Source organism: Sander lucioperca, chromosome 13 (genome assembly GCF_008315115.2).
Source record: "Sander lucioperca isolate FBNREF2018 chromosome 13, SLUC_FBN_1.2, whole genome shotgun sequence".
NCBI classification, from domain to species: Eukaryota; Metazoa; Chordata; class Actinopteri; order Perciformes; family Percidae; genus Sander; species Sander lucioperca.
In genome coordinates this window covers 9588619-9607850 of record NC_050185.1, presented here as the reverse complement: position 1 = coordinate 9607850, position 19232 = coordinate 9588619, and the positions used below count along the sequence as shown (strand labels likewise).

Below are 19232 nucleotides of genomic sequence, written 5' to 3'. Positions count from 1 at the left end.
GTCTTACATGAGGAGACAGTGAGCCTTGTACAATGTTAAAGTGTGTAATGCATGGCCTTACTTGATTGACAGTAATATATGCAGGTGGTTTGTGTGTACATCAAAACCGGAATCTGTCTCAAAAGCACAAACCTCTACTCCACATATACCTCCCTCTGTGGTCTTTCTTTAGACTCCAATTGTTGTGCTGAAGAAAGTCAGTGAACCATACTTCCTGGTTATGCCCCCCACTTTCACTCAGCACCCTGGTGGTGTTGTACTACAGAGCAGTTGATTACCCATCACATCGGAGTCTACAATGTGTGTACATATTTAAATATGTTTAGCCTTATATCAAAATAACCAATACAATATTACATTTACATTAGGTGTTTTAGTCATATATTCCTGCAAATGCTACAGGTGCAGTGAAATATGTCTGCTTTTCCTTTTGATTTGCGTCCAATGTAAATGTGTCTGTTGAATTTAAGTATTTCCCTTGCACCTTTTGACATGGCAACCCTGGTATAACATATTGTATTGCCTGTACCTGTCTCTATGAGTACAGGGGATTGCATTTAGGAGGGAGAAAGGGAAGGGGGGATGCTGAAAGCTGATTCTGTTCACGCTCCAGTGCTTTCTGCAGTATGCAATCTGTCTGCTGTGGTATAGGGGGAGCTCCTGTTCTGTCTTATTGACAATATGTTAGATGGTAAGCTGTGATTATTCCCCAGTAGGCAGAAGAAGGAAGGGGAAATCAGCAGTGCAGTCTCCTTCGATCTGCAGACTCTCCCTATTAGCTCACAGCAGATGACAGATATTTTGGCATTTCTTTGAGTACGGGCATTTGCATGTGTTGAGGGTCAGTACATGCATGTGTGCGTGTGCATGTTTGTTCAGTTATGAGGACAGCATCAGGTGTATATGACACATTATGTTGTACTTATAGGGTGCATGTGCTTATCTTCATTATACTAATACTAATACTAATAAGACCAACACAAAGTTATTTGGAAATGCTCAATTCACTGAACATTTTCTGTCATGCGTTGACTGCTTATCTTCACATAGTGCACCCCTGACTTGGGTTTTGTTGTTTTCACTAGATCCATTCTTTTTTTCTTTTTCTTTTCATATCAGCTTTACACATCCTGGTGTGAAAGTAACATTTTTCCTCCGCAGTTATCAACATATTACACATACACTTACGGGCTTTTTTCTGGTTCACTCATATCTTTTTCCTCCCACTGGCATGTTTTTAAATTACATCTTGGATTTATTATGTTTTTTTCCTTCTACACCCACTTTCTGCCATTCTCCTTTCTGTATTCACCATAAGATATGTTAGATAAAACTAAACAATGCAATACTATTATTACCACCCACATTTAATATTCAGCACTCCACAAAAATGCAATCTTCTTTCCTCATTATGTTAGTGATATATCCTTGTGTAGATGATGTACAGCAGATTTCAATATGAATATTATTCATATTGAATATTATATTACAATGTTAGATTATTGTTTCTGGCTGTCACAGCTTTTGAAACCTCAGCATCTTTACTATATTGGCCAAACACTGTAGAATCTCAGTAGAGGTTATTTTACTTTAATCAAGTTTTTATTGCTGTGTCATGCATACAAATGAGCCAAGCCCACATAATAGATTATAATAGAATATATATATATATATATATATATATATATATATATATGTTGAAAGATATCACAATGAAAAAGCCATTCCAATCTTTTATCATCTATAGAACAAACTATTTTAGCATCTCCTTTTAGCCATTTCATGAAAGATTGATACCCAAAATCTAAGCCAAAAAATTAAACATGTACAATAACTCCTTTTTCTACATCATATACAGAAAAGGTAGTTCTCCATCACAAGTTTTTGGCATATTCACAATGTTGGCTGTTGGTGTGCATTTCACAGAGCAATTAAAGTTGCGCATGGAGTCGGTGGGCACAGGGTGCCAAGGCATCCCAGAGAATCTGGCTGTCCATCAGACAGCTAGGATGAGTTGCAAAGCGGTTTGTACCACAGATGGCTGATCAGTACAACTGATTTCCTATTTCTCCCGCCTGGCGCTGTCACCATGTTTCATTACGATTCCCACTTGAGAGCAAGGGTGTGTTTTATGTTGTGTGTGTGTGTAAGGGTGTGTATTTGTTTGGGGGGTTCTGGTTTGGAATGTGCAGCAGGTAAATGTGAGCATGTTTGTATGCTGTTTGACTGGGATTATGTATGAGCGCATGACATTTTGATGGAACACAAAGTGTACACACAGTTTTGCAGAAAGCACACAGAGAGCATGTTTAAGAAGTACTGTAGGAGCTCACTCGTGTGTTGGAATATAATAGGAAAGCAACAGTGAAGCCTAGTGATCTGCATTCCCTCGGTATGTGTGGATGGATCAGACTGAAACAGACAGACTCTGCGTTTGGCTGCATGCTGGGTGGGTTTCAGAGGAAAGTCCATCTGTCTTCCTCTCTTCTTTATAGTGGAATTCCACACAGGAACATGGTTGTATATAGTTTGTGTGATTTCACTTTGTGAGAGAAATTGTCTTAACTGATTTGAACATACTAGGACTTTATTAGGCTAATGAAAGTGTAATAAAAGTTAAATGTTATTTCCCTTCCTTATTGCAATACTCACTGTAGAATGTTAAGAATAGAACAGAAAACAGAAAACCTTTTACAAAAAAGGGCTTAATGGGTCTTACCTTTCTAGTCAAATTAATAGAAGCATGAAGCCAAAATAAAAGCAAAGGATTTTGCTGTCTGACTAACATTGGAGCACAGTGTATACTGATCTTTTCATTCATTCAGCATGTCTCGAGCTCAGCTCACATTTCAACTGAAGTGTATGTGATGTCCCAATAAATTATACAGCTGCACCTGTCTCTTGGTTCCAGGTTTATTAAGGCCTTCCGAAAGGCCAGCCAGGCCCATTGGGGATCATGCTGGCTGTACAATCACCCATCACATTCCTTCTCATCAGCCTGCTCTGTGTCAACCAGCTGCAGCCGGGCCACGCATCAGGTGAGAATCTCTTCAATGACCAGACACACATGCCGTAGCAATGTCAAGAGTATTTATTCTTTCTCTTCTCTGACTGACTTGATATGTTGCTGTATTCATTTATTGCTTATTAATAATACATGTTAATTGTTTTAAGATCAGACAGTGTTTAGATGACTGAGCCTTAATCTGTCATTAAAACGTGTTGCAAATATTATAAAAGAATTGCATTAACTCAAAAAGCCGCTGCTGGCTATTAAAAAGGCCGTCAGGGTTTAGAGATTTTCAGTAATACAAAGATGGAAGGACCTAAACAGTTTTTTTCCCATGCTGTGGAAAAGGATATTTTTAAACAGAATACCATCTCCCTTATGGCAGCCATTCTGAACACCTGATCAAGGTGCCACTTATACGTCATTTTTGGCTCTGTGTGGATGAGAGAAAAATGAAAGAATATATTTACCAATACAATTTTAATAGCAGGACTTCAGCAGCTCCTAGGTGCAGTTATGCTGTCCTCTTGTGGCTGAAAAAAGACACAGAACTCAGAATATGTATTTATTTATTTTTGTGTGAAATGTCCATAAAACAAGGTGTCCCCAACATGCATTCTGCCTTTAGTTGTTTTTCCCTCAATAGCTTTATTTGTTTTGGATCAAATTGATTTCGATGTTACAACGGTGTGTGTGTGATGATGATGATGAGACACACAGGGTAAATAAAGGTCAAGTGAAATCTCCATGGATGATCTTTTGAGAAGAGAAATGTCTCATTTAATAAGGTGATTAACAACATACCGTGTCATGGTTGGTTTTAAGTGAATTTGTTTTTTTTTTATTGACAAAATGCAGTATAAAGAGAATCAGGTAAACAATAATAGCACATGAACATCAAGTGTACAAACTTATGAAGAAATAACAGAATCATTACATAGACAAAAAAAAAGAAAGAAAGGTACACGAAGACATAAGTTTACAATTAGTCAGAGGTTTCAGGAAAAAAAAGCTACAGTTTCCACAATTTTAATACTTTTTTGTTATTCAACGTTCTAAGTGACTTCAGTAGAGATTTAAATTATATGAGAAAATGTATAACATTAGGACATGAGTTAGAACATTTCTGCTTATGAATATAACATTTGGCATACGGGATAATGAAATGAATTAGATGCTCAAGCACCATTTCCTGAATTATCGTAGAATCAGATGATATCTTTAAGGTTAAAGGAGTAGACAAAGTTGGTGGGTTAAAAAAAGTAAGACTCCAAATCTGTCCGAAATCTTTTGGATATTCCATAATAAAAAAAAAGTTAAGATATTGTTTCAATATTCTGTTTACAAAATGTACAGGAAGAGTCGATGTCTGCAAATCTAGCAGGTTTTAAGTGAATTTACTGACTTCCATATAGACACGGTCAGTGTCATAGCTTGGTTAAAACATATTTAATTATAGTTGTATATGGCTTTTCCATTTGAACACATTTTTAAAAACCTGCACTCCAACATGACAAGAACAAAAAAGTTTGAAACGTGCCTTTGTTGCTGCCAATGCTGTGATGAAGTGGTGGCACCCTCTAGTGGTACATGTTTAGATAATATTCATGACTATAAGCCACAGCCAAGTACCCAGCCAGTGTATAGAGCATGGGTAAATCAGGGGAAACTTTACGGTTGGTGCATATAAGCATTTGACTTGTGAATAGTGTGCATAATTCACATCTTTCAGATTGTGTTCATCAGTGATGTGACAATTTTAGTTCTAAACTGTACAAATATATTAGTTGCTCAGCTACATTTCCATGAGATGTCTGTTATTTCAATCGCATTAGATTTTGTTTCTGCCTACACAGAAGAGATCATATTCTTCTTGCGACTACGACGTTAATGTGTTCATACACTTCACCTCTCTGTGACTGCATGATTAAATGTGATCACACCTCACTGTGTGGCACTCTGTTGGCAAACTGTGCTTCCAGAGCAACAAAATGTTTTCATCTAGTGGCAAGGGAAACTTCATGTATTTTTAAAACAATCACAAACTAACTTTAACTTCATGAGTCATCATAACGTCTGAATCAGTTTGAGTGAAGTGGTTTGTTTTTACAATGTCGAAAAAAGTCCATAACTGCTTTGCTGACACAAAGGGTAATCATACACTGGAGAGTAATACAATGTATTCAGCCAACTTAATTAATTTGTTGTTGTGACGGCTGCCATTTTGCAACAGTTTTCAGCATCTGTAGGAATGCTGTATTTCATCCATATGAAATGAACTACAAATATCTGCTTGCAGGTAATGGGTGCATTGTTTTTTTGTTTTATTTTAAGTTTGATTACTCTATTCCACCACTCTTGTCGATACTGAATACATTTACTAAAGATGAATGAATAAATAAATAAATAAAAGAACAATCTGGAAAATGTTCTTTAGTATAGTATAGTAAGGTTACCATACAAGCAGGCCTGTTGTAGACTAAAATGTCCCTTTTCTTCAGCATGGCTGCCCCTTTACAAGTTCCACAACAATACTCTATCGGTAAGATTTATTGACTTAGATTCCTGTTCATGGTTAAACTTAAGCCACTTAGGAAAAAAGATGTTCATGTCACACAAGGATAAGTTAAGCAATTTTGTCCATTTTCTGTTTAATTGTATTACCCCCTTGTCATTGTCCCCATGCTAACAGATACAGATAAACACAGAGGGAACCATGAAGTCATCACCCAAACACCTGCATCTGAGCCAGCGTCTGAACGAGACAACAGCCTTGGATACAAAGGTACAGTCCAAGTGCTAAATGTGATTTGTGCATGCATTTAACACAATAATCATGCTTCCCTTTAACCAACCAATGGAGAGCTTTGATGTGTTGAGGACGTTTAGATCTTACTGCCCAGCTTTCTAGACAACATATCCCCATCATTCTTCAGTGTCTTGTCGTACACCATGCTGTTGCAGCCTAATCTAGTGTCAATTCAGCAGAAGGTGTTATCAATCAAGAGTGTGTTGTACTTTTGATTGTTACTTACAGCAGTTGCAACATGTTAAGTCTCTTGTTTTTTTTCTTCTTCCAATTTTGTCATTAATCAAAATAACATCTGTGTTATCCAATTATTTTTGTTCTACTTCTAAGCGGCCTGCTTTTTTCCTGGACTTAAAGAAATGTCTGAAATAAGCCTGGACAAAGCCAGCAGGCAGTAAAGTGGTGCCCCAGGTTGTGCTGATTCTGTATTTGTCCTTTGAAAGATACAATGTTGAACCCAATTCCCAGGAAGAGGACTATGTTTCCTTTTGCTGACAAAGACTCTAATACCACTTAATGCCAGTTCAGCAGCTGCAGACCTCAAGTGCTGTGTCCATAGCCAACCCAGTTCAATCCCCTCTCCCTTTGCTTTGACATTTTATGGTGAGGGCTCTGACTGGGATGTACTGAGATAGAACAAAGCTAAACGTTTAGCAGTTCTCTCCCTATAGCCTCTATGATTTTGTAAGATGACAAAATAAGACTTTCTGCAGTCTTTCTGACGCCTGGAGCAAGATTAAGTTAAGAAGAAGAAGAAAATGAGATGCCAAAATAATGATGTTATTGGCCTTTTTGTCTTTAATGGGCAGCAAAAACAATGTTTTTTCTTTTTCTTTTGTGGAATCTCAATGGGAGCTCTTGCTGGCTTCCATCTGATGTAGTTTATGTGGAGCTAATGGCTGTGAGAGGGATTCTTTATCCGTCTGATTTCTCTGTCAAGATAAGAAGCCCATTTTTTTTTCTTACCTAAAATCTTTGTGGCCCAGCAGGAAAAAAGATGACATTGAGATTATGAGAAGTTGAAAGGATGTCCTAGTCTTAACAACTAATAAGACCATCCGGGTAGCTGCCTGTTTGCCAATTTGGAGGGAGATCGAGAAGAGCAGAGGCATGGCTATTGCATCAGCTTTTCTTACTGTGTGATCGTCAACGAGAAGGCTGTCTCATATTTTACTACTTTGCATAACCCTGAGCAACTATAGTGATGTGCAGTGAGAGGCTGACACATATGCAAAGGTATAAACGAGTGGAGGGAAATGAAAAAGCCAAAGAGCTGTCACAGTTAATAGGAAATAGGGGGAGTGAAGAATCAGCATTGGACTTAAAAGCAAGAACGGGGACAATAATGTCGTGACAGTCACAGCTAATGGCAACAATGTGTTTCATACACAAAAATCCACACATACATCTAAACAGCTCATACAATTCACTTCCTCGTGTCATTCAAATCTGCATTTCACCCCTGATATCAGGTTGTCCATGGACAAAACAGTCAACAGTGACTACTGTAATAAAGGACTAGCCGAGGCCAAGTTTGTTGGTCTGTGGAGCTTCCAAATTATTTATTCCTTCATAAATATTTTTTGGATTTGGCTTTGTGCTTTTTGGAGATATTTTCTCCCCTGGCTCAGGACCAACTGGAGAGCTACTTTGGAGTGAAATAAATCAATAAAAATAGGTTTCAGTACTTGGCACTGTCTCCTCAAAATCCTAGCCATTTTATGTGCTGTGTTGCCATGAAGACGTGCATGTCTTTGTGTCCATTTTTCACCATCTGTTCCTCGAAATATTGGAGATGCTTTGAATTGTGACCAATTGTGAAATGTACGATAGAACCCAGAACTCACAAACCCTGCAATTAGCTGTGTGCACTGATCCTGTTGTTATGTTGAAGTCACCCACACATAAAGCAAGAGCCCCACTGTTGAACCTCTATCTTCTTGTTATTTGTGCTTTAGCCCTACTGTGATGACAGCTAGTTTATACCTGTCCATGTTTATCATGAAACTAATTATACAGTCATTACATGACCAAGACAATATTGTCCTCTACAGTAGGCTACGATGGGACTAATGCAGTAATTCAGTCTCAGCCCTCTGAGCAGCCAGAGAGTCATATATGGGGATACTATTTGCTTGGAGAAAATGGCAGAGACCCTTGTTGATTTTCTGTAGGTAACAGTAACACAATAGCAATGTGCAGCAAAGAATAAGGACTGAATAATAGGAGACATTGTAGGAAATATAGTATTCCGTTGCCATTGTGTTACTGCAAACATGTTGAATGTGGCATGGGGGAAAAACAAATGCAAGAAGGTAAAGAAAGGAGAGTGGAAGGTGTTCTTCAATGAAAAAAACAACAAATAGAGTGCATGTTTTATAAAGGCAGAAATGTGCTCGTGGTGAGACTGTAATTTCCCATATTTTACTGGTTGTTTTCCAACCGTGATGGCTCAGCCTATAGTGCAGGCTCCATTCAGCAGAGCCACCAGTGGTTCACAATGGGCAATTAAAGGATTTGAGGCGAGAGGTCAGGGAGGGCCGGGTAAGTCAACTTTTTTCAGTCTAAATGTGACTTGAAAGACCAGAAGCATCACTGCTTTTTTCATCACCGTTAGTAAGACAGAGCGATTGAAGTTTGTCTAAATGCATAATTATGTCTCTTCTCTTCTGTTACTAATTTTGGTTGGACGTGAAGGAATTTTAAAGTATACCCTTTTGATTGTAGGAATGATGCGTGCACTTAACTTGGCATATTTTTGTAGTGTCATGCAACCTGCCTGCCTATTCCACTGTGGGCTTTGGGATCTCAGTGTAGTGGGCATAATGAGGGCTGCCCAGACTGTGCTGCAGCCCTGCAGCCAGCAGAGGGAGTGCTGACCTGTTTAGACAACACAGGACATTTCTGAGTTTCATATAGATACGCTGTATATTGTAACTATTAACTTTTAAAGGAGTAGTCTTTCTCAGTTCAAAATGTATTTTATTGAGGTAGACTAGTTCACTCAGGCTATGTGGTTATTACTTCCACATGTTTAATATCAATAGTCATTTCGTTTCTAATGCCCTCAAAATGTCATTTAATTTCCCAGTGGTATGTTGAGAGGTCAGTGGGTGAACACTTCATTGATTTTTGTCATGGAAAGAAGAAGCACAATGCTGCACTGCTGCCAGGTGTGGATGAATGGACATTTCACTGGCTCATTAGGAATACAGTAGGTTTCCCATATGTGCTGCCTGAGCTGGTCCCTTTAGGTTTTAATGAGGACATAGTAAAAGATGACCATCCCTCCGTCTTGATGGGAGGTTAAAAATAGTATAAATTATTCAGCAAGGTCAAATTTTGTTTCACTTTCAACAGTAGACACACTTTAAAATATTAAGTACACTTTTGGTTTGGGAATTCTGCCGTTCATAAACGACTCTTATGAAAGTGATGTGACTTAAAACAAAGCGTTTGATTGTTGCAGCTAATTGGATTCATAATAGAAACAGCTTGACTTAGGCCTATGGGACTTGATATTACTCTGTTGGATATTACAACTATAACATCCACATTCCGTAGTTTGCAGTAATTGTGCACTTTATCAGGTTGCTGTAGACTGGATCTTTTTCACAAGGGACGTGCTTGATGCAAAGCCCAGTGGAGCCTCGTGTTGTGAATGTATCCTTATGTGGTTAAATGGTGCCTGACTCGCAGGAATCTCCTCTGCACAACAGAAAAGCCTCTGACTGGTTAGGAAAACCAAACCAGCACTGAGCGCAGAGACGCGCGGCGCCTCATCCAACCAGCACCAGTCCCACGAAACCGGGGTAAAACTACACGTTTAAACCATTAAAGTGGCTGCAACTGGACGCTTCTACTCTTCGGATTCTTGCTCTCCATTCAGCCGCGGAAAGCTTCTCCCGAAGTGGAACTAATAGCGTATCTGATCACAGATGAATTCCGCGAAGTTATCAGCATTTGGAAGTGAGGAGTTTGATAGGAGTGGAGAAAATCCAAGTGGCATTGAGTGGATTACTTCTCGAGTAGCCCGCAACGATGCCTCCGACTGATCCCAACTCTGATTCTAATAGAAATTCACTCTCCGAGGAGCAGTTCTGAACAGTATTATCTGTATTATTGCGGAGTTCAGTAACTCTCCTCCACACGGATCCCCATCATCGGCTCCGCAGTAGAAGTTGTGATTTAGATGAAATAGACCACAAAGCGCAATCTAACTGGATTTACACCGTTTCCAGCTTCTCTTGAATGATGCCTGCCTGTCTGACGGGGATTTACTGTCTACTGGCATTTCTACAGATTTGTTCAGGTATGAGTTACTTATTGCCAATACAAGCTTTCCTTATGTTTTCAGGATGGGCAGTTTCTAGCTAATGTGCTGTATAGAAAAATTTGATCAGTCATGGCACCCTGCGGGTATTCCGGTCACCTTTTCTCTGTGTAGCCAGCAGTATCTGTATGTGGCCCCTGACCCATGCTGCGTGCTGAAAGTGACCCATTTATCTATGCTCTGCTGCAGTGCAGTGAAACACAGCCTTTTAGGAGCAGCTCTTATCACACTGGTGGAAATGAATTGCCACAGTTAGTGTCATAAGAAAAAAAGAGAGAAATAGAGTCAGGTTTATGTGAGGGCATGTCGTTTAATGTATAATGTTAAAGTCAATGGCAATCCAGCATGCATGCAATGAGTCAAAGTAGGCCATATCGGTACTAGGTTAACATCCTCAGTTCTCAGTGGGTGCATACATTACACAAATTGAAGGTTAATGAGGACCAGAGACACTTGGACGGTACCTTTGTACCAAGGTTCCATGCACTGACAATGTCATGTATTCTGGAAGAAATATTTAGGCTAAATATGTTCAGATTTTTTGAGTGAGAGAGAGAGAGAGATCTAGATTCCAGTCTACTCTGGTAGTTTAGCTTACAGTACTTATCTTCAGTTTTGAATGTGCCAACTCCAGAATACAATCCAGGGTGACATTTATGTTGGGGAATTAGGCATTGTCAGACATCATCTGAGACAAAGAAAAAAAAGCTTTGGATTATACACGTGTACTAGCTGGATGCTGTGTTTTTGTTGGAGGGTCAAGGTTCATTATGGGAAAATGGCCAAGCATAACATTGATCTAACACTGATATTGCAGGTGGAGGTTGTGGTGCACATCAGCAAAGACAACGTTTTTGTTGGAGTGCCGACAACATACTTACTTTCCATTAGACCTTGTTGGCTCACACATTTTTCTTTCGCCTCGATCCCAGCTGATGTTAGCTGCTGTGTCCCAGTCAAGCAGCAAAGGTTGAGGTTTGAAGGAGCATCACAGACATCACCTCCTGCACCCACTAGGTCTGAAAAGGCACACTAATATTATGCAGAATATAGTAGCAACTACAGTCACATAGACTAATACTGTGGTACTCTAGGTATCTTCAGTCCAGATATTAGATTAGAACAAAATCTTTTACCTACAGTATGCACCTGCTGTGGGGCACAAGCTGTTTAAGCCTGGAGGACAGCACGCCCAATAGAGAAATAAATAAATAAATAAAATCTCTCCACGGTATACATAAAAAAAAAAAAAATTCTTTTACATATTTTAAGCTGTGTAGTGAATTTTAGGCTAAAGCTTCAGCCTAGAGTAGGCTAACAGTGGTTAAGTAGCAATTTTTGTTCATTCGCCAGTAATCTTACAAAACGTCAATGCATATTTTCTTGAAACCACAGGGAAGGACACTTGAGAAATCTGAATTTTTTTTTATTGTTTTTTATTTCAAGAGTCCCTCAAATTCCCTACTGGCGCCAGTCTTGTTCACTCTGTAAGATAAAGACAGCTGTCAGTAACTTTAGCAATGGCCACAGACTGAAAAAAGAACAATATATTTTCAGCACTAGGGCTTTCATAAGTGTCTGTCACTGAGTGATGGCTTTATTTGGGGATGGACTTCTTTTCTTTGACATTGTAGAGGCAGTTTTTTTCCCAAGGTTTTTACTTCTACGAGAGCTGAAAATCATTTTGCCCACTTCAGAATACATTTGGGTTAAATCTTATTCTTGGGTGTGACACCGTTCTTTAAATTCAACATATTATGACTGTTATTTATGTAACATTTTCCAAACCAAAAATAATGCACCAAATGTTCTTTCTGTGACCATTACAGAAGCTGTCGACATGTGGATATAATACAACCTTTTACCAACTATTTTCTTACATTTCAGTGGTGACTCAAAAAAGGAAACATACTTGTGTACATACAGGCTTGTCTGTCTAGATCAAAAGCAAAAAAGAAAATGTGTGACACCAATTTTCCAGTTTGTTGTCACTAAATTTCCAAACCGACAAACTTGGTAACCACACAATCAGCACAGCGTTTCAAGAGTACTCAAGGATATTTGTGCTGTTCTATACTTTTATGGAAGTTTTCTGAACCTTCAACATTAATTGAATATGTTTATTTGCAATCTGAAATGTACACCTGACATGAAACAAACCCCATTATTTGAAGCCCAGATACAAAGATATTTATTCAATGCTCTTGACCACTGAGCAATGGGACCAGACTTCTGACAAACTGTCGCTGATGGGCCCAGCACTGCAGTTTTTAGCCAACATGTGTGCGTTGAAAGAGGCAATAAGGTTTACAGTAAATGTACATGGCACTGGCCAGGCTGAGCCTGTGAGTGAGTGTGTGTTTACCACATCCTTATCCCACCATAAATTACAGGGATTTTTAGACATTATATCTGGGATAGCTGCCAGGTTTACATGCCTGTCCTTGAAAATGATCCATGCGTAACAAATTGCAATCAGAATGATTACATGTCTTTTATCCATCCTTCTTTTGTTTAATGTATACCAACTCATCCCTTTCTATGGTATCTTGACTGTAGCATAAACACGTACAATGGTCCATCATTAAAACATCGAGCTCTTGAAGCTCGGCTGTTAAGTGACTTCATCGCACTCAGAACTAAGGGAAACCTGGAACTCCCCTTCGTCGAGAGTTTGCATAATAAATCTGCCAACAATAATTGGATGATACATAATAATCTAAATGATGGCCATTAAAAGCATACACTCGTGTCGAGATGGGTTTGTCCCTTTCATCCCCCAGATCTAAATTATGCATCCCCAGAGTGATGCTGTGACTTGCATCACCATTCTACCTGCTTTGTTTGATGGTCTGTAAACACTGTCTAAAAAGGAACCATGGGAAAATAAAATAATGGCTCATCCTATTATGATGGTTGTCTCAACTGTGCTTTCAAACAACAGTACAGGATTTGAAACCCAATCTCTTTGGCTGAGACTGATAGGATTATTATCTTCATAATAACTGTACTAGCTCAGCTAATAACTAGGCTAATTACTTTAGTAATAAGTGACCAAGGCCCTCTGAGGCTTGTTTTACCTTTTTATAGACCCCCTCGTCCATGTGTTATCAGTGGAGAAGTAAGTACAAGAGGTGCTCTGAGACCACCAGAACACAGCCTAATTCCATCACTGGTGCAGCCCCACAGGGACCAGTTTGATTGAGACATCTGGCTGGCCTGCTGGAGTTAGTTGCACACAGGTCAGAGTTCACATGTACCTACTCATGCTTCTTTGGCGACCGACACTCAATGGCTGCAAGAGGTTGACTGGTGTGACCCAAAATACTGCACAGCACTTGTTACAGAACGCTGGACTTTAAGTAAAGATAGCTTGATTGGGGGAAGCTAGCCTGCTGTGTTAGTCCCCTCAGCTAACAAGACTCCCTGTAGTCTTTGTGGTGGTGACAATGATGAGCGGAGTGCCACCACTAATGATGACTTCTTCGCTTTGGATGATGGGGCTGATAGGACATCTTTGCACGTAGGCGATAATTCCTTTGTTGAAATTGTCAAATTCCTTCTTTTTCTTCCTTAGATATAATGCATCTAATAGGCTTCACTAAATATAAATGGTTGGTTGGAGAGCATCTTCATTATTGTTGTTTATTTCTTGGAAGATGCCAATGTGAAGGATAGAATAATCTGCAAAAACTACTCTGTTTTTTTAAGAAAGGTGCACTGGTCGCTTGCTAATTTAGCATATTTATTTCATTCTTTACTGCCGTCAACGCCTCTGGCACATCGTGCTTTTTAGCTTTGAATGGCTTTAAGGCTTTCAAGTCATTATATTTTTCTCACCCATCCTTGGGATCCATTAAGCCTGGTTTTAGGGCTATTTCTGGACTGCTTTCTTAAGCAGTTTTTGTGTTTATGTTTTGAAAGACTTAAGTCGGACAAACACCTTTACACCTTAAATTATATTTTCATTGTTATACAGAGCATCCACAGAGTCAGATTATGTAAAGATGAGGTCATGCCAAAGGCATGTTGCTTGACACAGGTGTTTTTGAGGTCATCATTACCTTACACGTACATGCTCATGTGAACTTTGTCCCTCAGAAACTATTCTGGCATTGAAACTGAAAGTGTATCCCTCTTGTCTCTCAAACCCCTGCAGACGTTGCTGCAGTTGTTTGCTTCTGACTGAATGTGCATACATGCATATGTAATGGTGTTGGCACAAGCTTGTTTTAATGTGTGTTTTCGGATTGTGTGCTGAAAGCTGTGATTTGTGATTGCTTCCCTTGTTTACTCACTGGTGTCCTGCGGTGCAGTGAGGCCGAGCGTGGTTGCCAACGCTGGGGAAAGGAAGCTACTGAGAGCGTTAACAAGCGCCTGCGGGCCTGGAGTTCACAGGTCATCACACCTTCTCAAAGGGAAGCGCATATACGTACACACACCCCCCCACACACATATACACACACAACTCCTCATTTTGAGGATCGATAACTATATCTGCCTGCCCCACAAAGGTTGCAGGTTCCTTGCCTGAAGGGTCCTCACACCCATACCATTTCCTTTAACATTTTCTATTCATCTGTGTAAAAATAGAATCACAGCACAGTTCAATTTCAATTGTCAATTCATTTTCATCGTAAAGCTCTTATTAAAGCACAACAGTGTCTTCATTAGGTGCAACTCAAGCATGAGCTGAAACAAACAATTTAGCAATGAAATGATAAAAACAAATTAAATTAACCATGCAAGTATAAAAGCATGAAGCTGAGCATAAAATAAAATATTAAACATGAAGTTTCAGGGTCACTGGCACTTCAGTAATGTAATAAATCAAGCAGACACAAATTGCACTAACCAATTAATTTTGTCATTTAAGTATGTGTTTTTTAAGCTGATAAATTGTGTCCACTGTGTCACAGATCACATCATACTACTGTGAAAACAAAATTAATAAGTAAGAACAATAAATAAGCCTAATACGGACGTAATATGGATCTGCTAAATTATTTTTGTCTTGTGCTTGTCACCCAGACGTGATGCTCTTAGTTCCTCACAAGAAACCGTCCTAAATAGTGAACCAGTAACCACGCTTATCTGGACAGACTAGTTTCTAAGCTCAGAAATTCCCGCTGGTTTGTGGTTTTCTCTGGGCTGTTTGTACTCCTTTGGCCTATCCTGTTCTGAGGTCAGTGTCCAGTGTTGCTGTGTGCCGGTGCTAAGGCACTGGATAATTACATCTGTGAATAAATCTGCTCTTTATAGTTTTGAGATTTTGTAAGTAATTGCGAAGACATCCCACACCTGTGTTTTTGAATCCATCTAGTTTCTTACTCTTGATGATCAAGATGGGCATTTTTCTTTCTTACACAATCTCTGAAACAAATGGTTGGTTATATATGCACTTGTGCATCCATCCTAGCAATGATTGAAGTGCTGCATTGGTTGCTTTCAGAGTGATGCGGTATTCCTCAAGGATTTAGGGTTCAAAAGTAATTGGGAGCATGAATATTTTGAAAGGACAGCTTTAAAGGTTATAATAGTATAACCTCAGAGATGCTTCTTAAGGTCGCCTCTGTGTGTGTCTCCTCTCCAGTCAGGCGGCTAATAATCAATAGAATCAATATGCTCCCAGTTATTCGGCTTGGTAAGCCATGTAACTGGGAGCTACAGATGTGTTCAGTTCAAGTGGGCCATTAAAAAAAAAAAAAAAAGAAAGAAGAATCAAGAATAATTTTTTTGACACATTCAGCTGGTTGGATTTTATGACATTTATTTGAAATTCTAATATTATAGTTTATTCTGGCAACCTTGATCAGAACACATCTTAACCAAACCCAGTCTTTCACTTGGTTCATTAGATCCCAGTGAGCCTTCCGTGATGATGAAGAGAGCGGCTGGAATCAGCAGGCCAGTGTGAGCATGAGGCCCTCAGGACTGGCCGTGTTATTGCAGGGAGAGGAGTTCGCTTCATTAACCAGAGGTGGACGTTGGAATGTCTCTCAAAGCATCTCTAGCATTTTGACATACAGTCTCATTAGCGAGTGGGAGAGCCAGTGGGAGATATTTGTATTATGTTGGAATGGTATGGTATTGCACACAAATGAAGATTTAAATGGATATATTGGCCAAGACAGATACTTGTTAACTGGTTTATTCTTAGTATCTAAAGTGAATTTCTTTCATTCAGCATAAAGAGATTTCAATTCTGTAGAAGAGACTCTGTGTTTAGTTTGTTTGATACAGGGATTAACCGCATCCAACAAGTAATATGTTGTAAGAACTAATCATACAGTATGTAACAAGATTATGATATGCCGTTATCTATTCCTTTGTAATAATGGCAATCATCCTACGCTTTTTTGATTGTATTTCACCTACCGTATCACAGTGCTTTTATTACTTTTACTTGCTACTTTTGATGTCTCGCTGACCAGTTCACAAGAAAAAAAATATCTTTTTTTTTCATCAAGAACTGACACATTTTCCATCTGCTAATTCAGCTCTAGAGTTTGTGTAAATAAGACACTTTTATGGTTAAAAAAGAAAAAATATGTGCCTTGGATCTGGGCTGTACTTTCTTACATTCCATTTCTCCCATTTCCGTGCTGGGTTACAATGTAGCCGGTGGCCTTCTTTTCCAAGTGCATATTACTAGGAGTTGCAGAGTGGAAAGATAGCAAATGACATCTTATCATGTTTTTAAAAAATGCCTCAGGTTAATGAGGAAGAAAGAAGGAAAAAAATTGTGGACAGGGCTAGTATCAAAGTGTTGAAGAGGGAAGCGATGCCACATCTGCAGTCGTTTGTGGCTATGTTATGAAATACAGTCAGTAATTAAGTTATGTTCAGAATATGTATGTATGAACATGGAGATAAAAGGAAACTCCAGACAGTCGTGAATCTTACAGACATTTTGTTCCCATAGCCTGTGATTTTCCACTGCAGTAAGAACTACTTCCAATCAACCAAATTACCTGCACTGTTTTGCTCACTTCAAACTGTGGCTTTATTGTGACATGCAAGATTGGTATCAAGTGTGGAATGTAGCCAGATTTGTAAAGCTGCTTTATTCCAAACAGTGCTGGTTTGGCAGTGAGAGGTATGACAAATGGTTGCGTTCAGTTCTTTTTTCACAAATCATTGCAATTACATTAAACGGTCGAGTGGAACCTCTCTTCAACCAGCAGATCATTATAACTTTTGCCAAGATTTTCAGATTGTAAGTTAACTTTTGCACTCTTAAAGCAATTTATTAAAACACCCAAAGTAACGCTTTCCCTCAGAAACGCCTTGTACCCTCAAACTCAATCCACACAATGTAGCAAACCAAGCTGGAAAGCTGGGCTTGAACTGTATTCCTCATGTCAACAACCAACCCCAGAGCCCCGTGCCAACATGAGATCAAGAGCACCGCCACGAATGGAGCCAAATAAAAAGCTGTTCATACAGATAAATTCTGGAATTACTACAAGATGAGCAGTTTTAATCACCTTTTTTAAAAAAAGTAAAGGTTAAGCTTTTAACTTTTTATAGAAAAAAGGACTGAAGTCTATTCATAAACACGTCAATCCTTCATAGCAAAAACGAAGTGAAAAGCAATTTGTCAAGACACACTTAAAATGATATCTGCCCAGTGGAAGTGATTGACACAAGCAGGTTTGCTGTGGAAAAAAAAGAGGTCAGTATATTATGGATTTCTTACAGCCGATTTTCTTCCATGCTGAACTTTGACTTCTTGGCTGCTCCCACTGCGGTGCTTTATTGACACTTGTAGTATTGCTGCTCCCTGCAGGTACTGTTGATAGACTAGTGTCTGAAAAAGTATACACATCCTATATAATGTCATACACTGCGTTTATAAACAAAAATCCTGGCTTTATGTATTCATTTAGTGATTTATATTCCCATCATCAATTTAAGACATTCATCTTTGGAATGGCTGACGTGAAAGAGGTAGATTTTGTCTAAGTGCAAGGTCTAATATTTAAAATGAAGACTGTATGTCCACCAAGGCAGCAATGTGGCACCACCACCAGCTGCAGCAGCTGTGTTTTGATAAGTTTGTATTTGGCTCCTTGGCTTGACTGCTGCCCATCTGAAATGCTTTAAGATTTGAAACCTTTTTGAGAAACAACAAAAACACATTTGATTCTTTGTGTATATATATATATATATATATATATATACACACACACACTACCGGTCACTTAGAAATGTCCATTCCACTCCATTCCAGACAGAATACCAGCTGAGATCAGTTGCATTGTTTTTTTAATCAGGGCAGCAGTTTTCAGATTACATTATGTGTTTACATAACTGCAAAAGGGTTCTCGACCGTTGTAGAAAGAAGTGGCTGAAGAAACGCTTGAAATTCCATGCTTTTTGGTCTAAACATCATACCCAAATTAAAAGTGGTACAGCTCCCATATACTTTGACACTCTGGGGTGTGCCTGATATCATTGGAAAGGTGACACTCTCAAGTTTTTGTTACAACTGTCAGGGTGATTCTAGGCCTTACTGACACAGAGTTACAGAGGCTAGAATGGAGGTTTTTTATTTCCGTCCAAGTCATACATCTGTAAAATGATTAGAATACACTGCTGTAAACACATCTGACAGATGACAGACAACACAGGGCATTAGCCACATATCTCAGCTTACTACAGAAAAAATCCAGAAGCCAAAAGACTCAAAAATGGATTTTATATGATTTTATTTCTACAGATATGTCTGTGCGTTTTTTTATTTCCATTTGAAAAGTGCAAAGCAAAAAGACAAAAAACTACAAAATACAACACTTCTCAAATACACAAACACACCCACATCAATCACCTTTCCAATGATATCAGGCACACCCCAGAGTGTCAAAGTATATGGGAGCTGTACCACTTTTAATTTGGGTATGACGTTTAGACCAAAAAGCATGGATTTCAAACATTTCTACAGCCACTTCTGTCTACAACGGTCGAGAACCCTTTTGCAATTATGTAAACACATGATGTAATCTGAAAACTGCTGCCCTGATTAAAAAAACAATGCAACTGATCTCAGCTGGTATTCTGTCTGGAATGGAGTGGAA

The 19232-nt window shown here is 38.9% G+C and overlaps 1 protein-coding gene across 2 annotated transcripts in view; it reads left to right on the top strand.

The window, feature by feature from the left end:
• The window catches only part of LOC116064901 (roundabout homolog 1-like), a 93499-nt gene that overhangs the window by 1616 nt on the left and 72651 nt on the right, over positions 1–19232 (top strand). The window contains exons 2-3 of one of the 2 annotated variants that reach the window (XM_031320275.2): positions 2912–3038; positions 5703–5795. In XM_031320275.2, the coding sequence (XP_031176135.1) occupies positions 2957–3038; positions 5703–5795 (175 nt within the window). In that variant the 5' untranslated portion in view covers positions 2912–2956. Of the gene's footprint in view, positions 1–2911; positions 3039–5702; positions 5796–9435; positions 10132–19232 lie in introns of those variants that run through there. The other variant, XM_031320276.2, reaches the window with a different exon arrangement.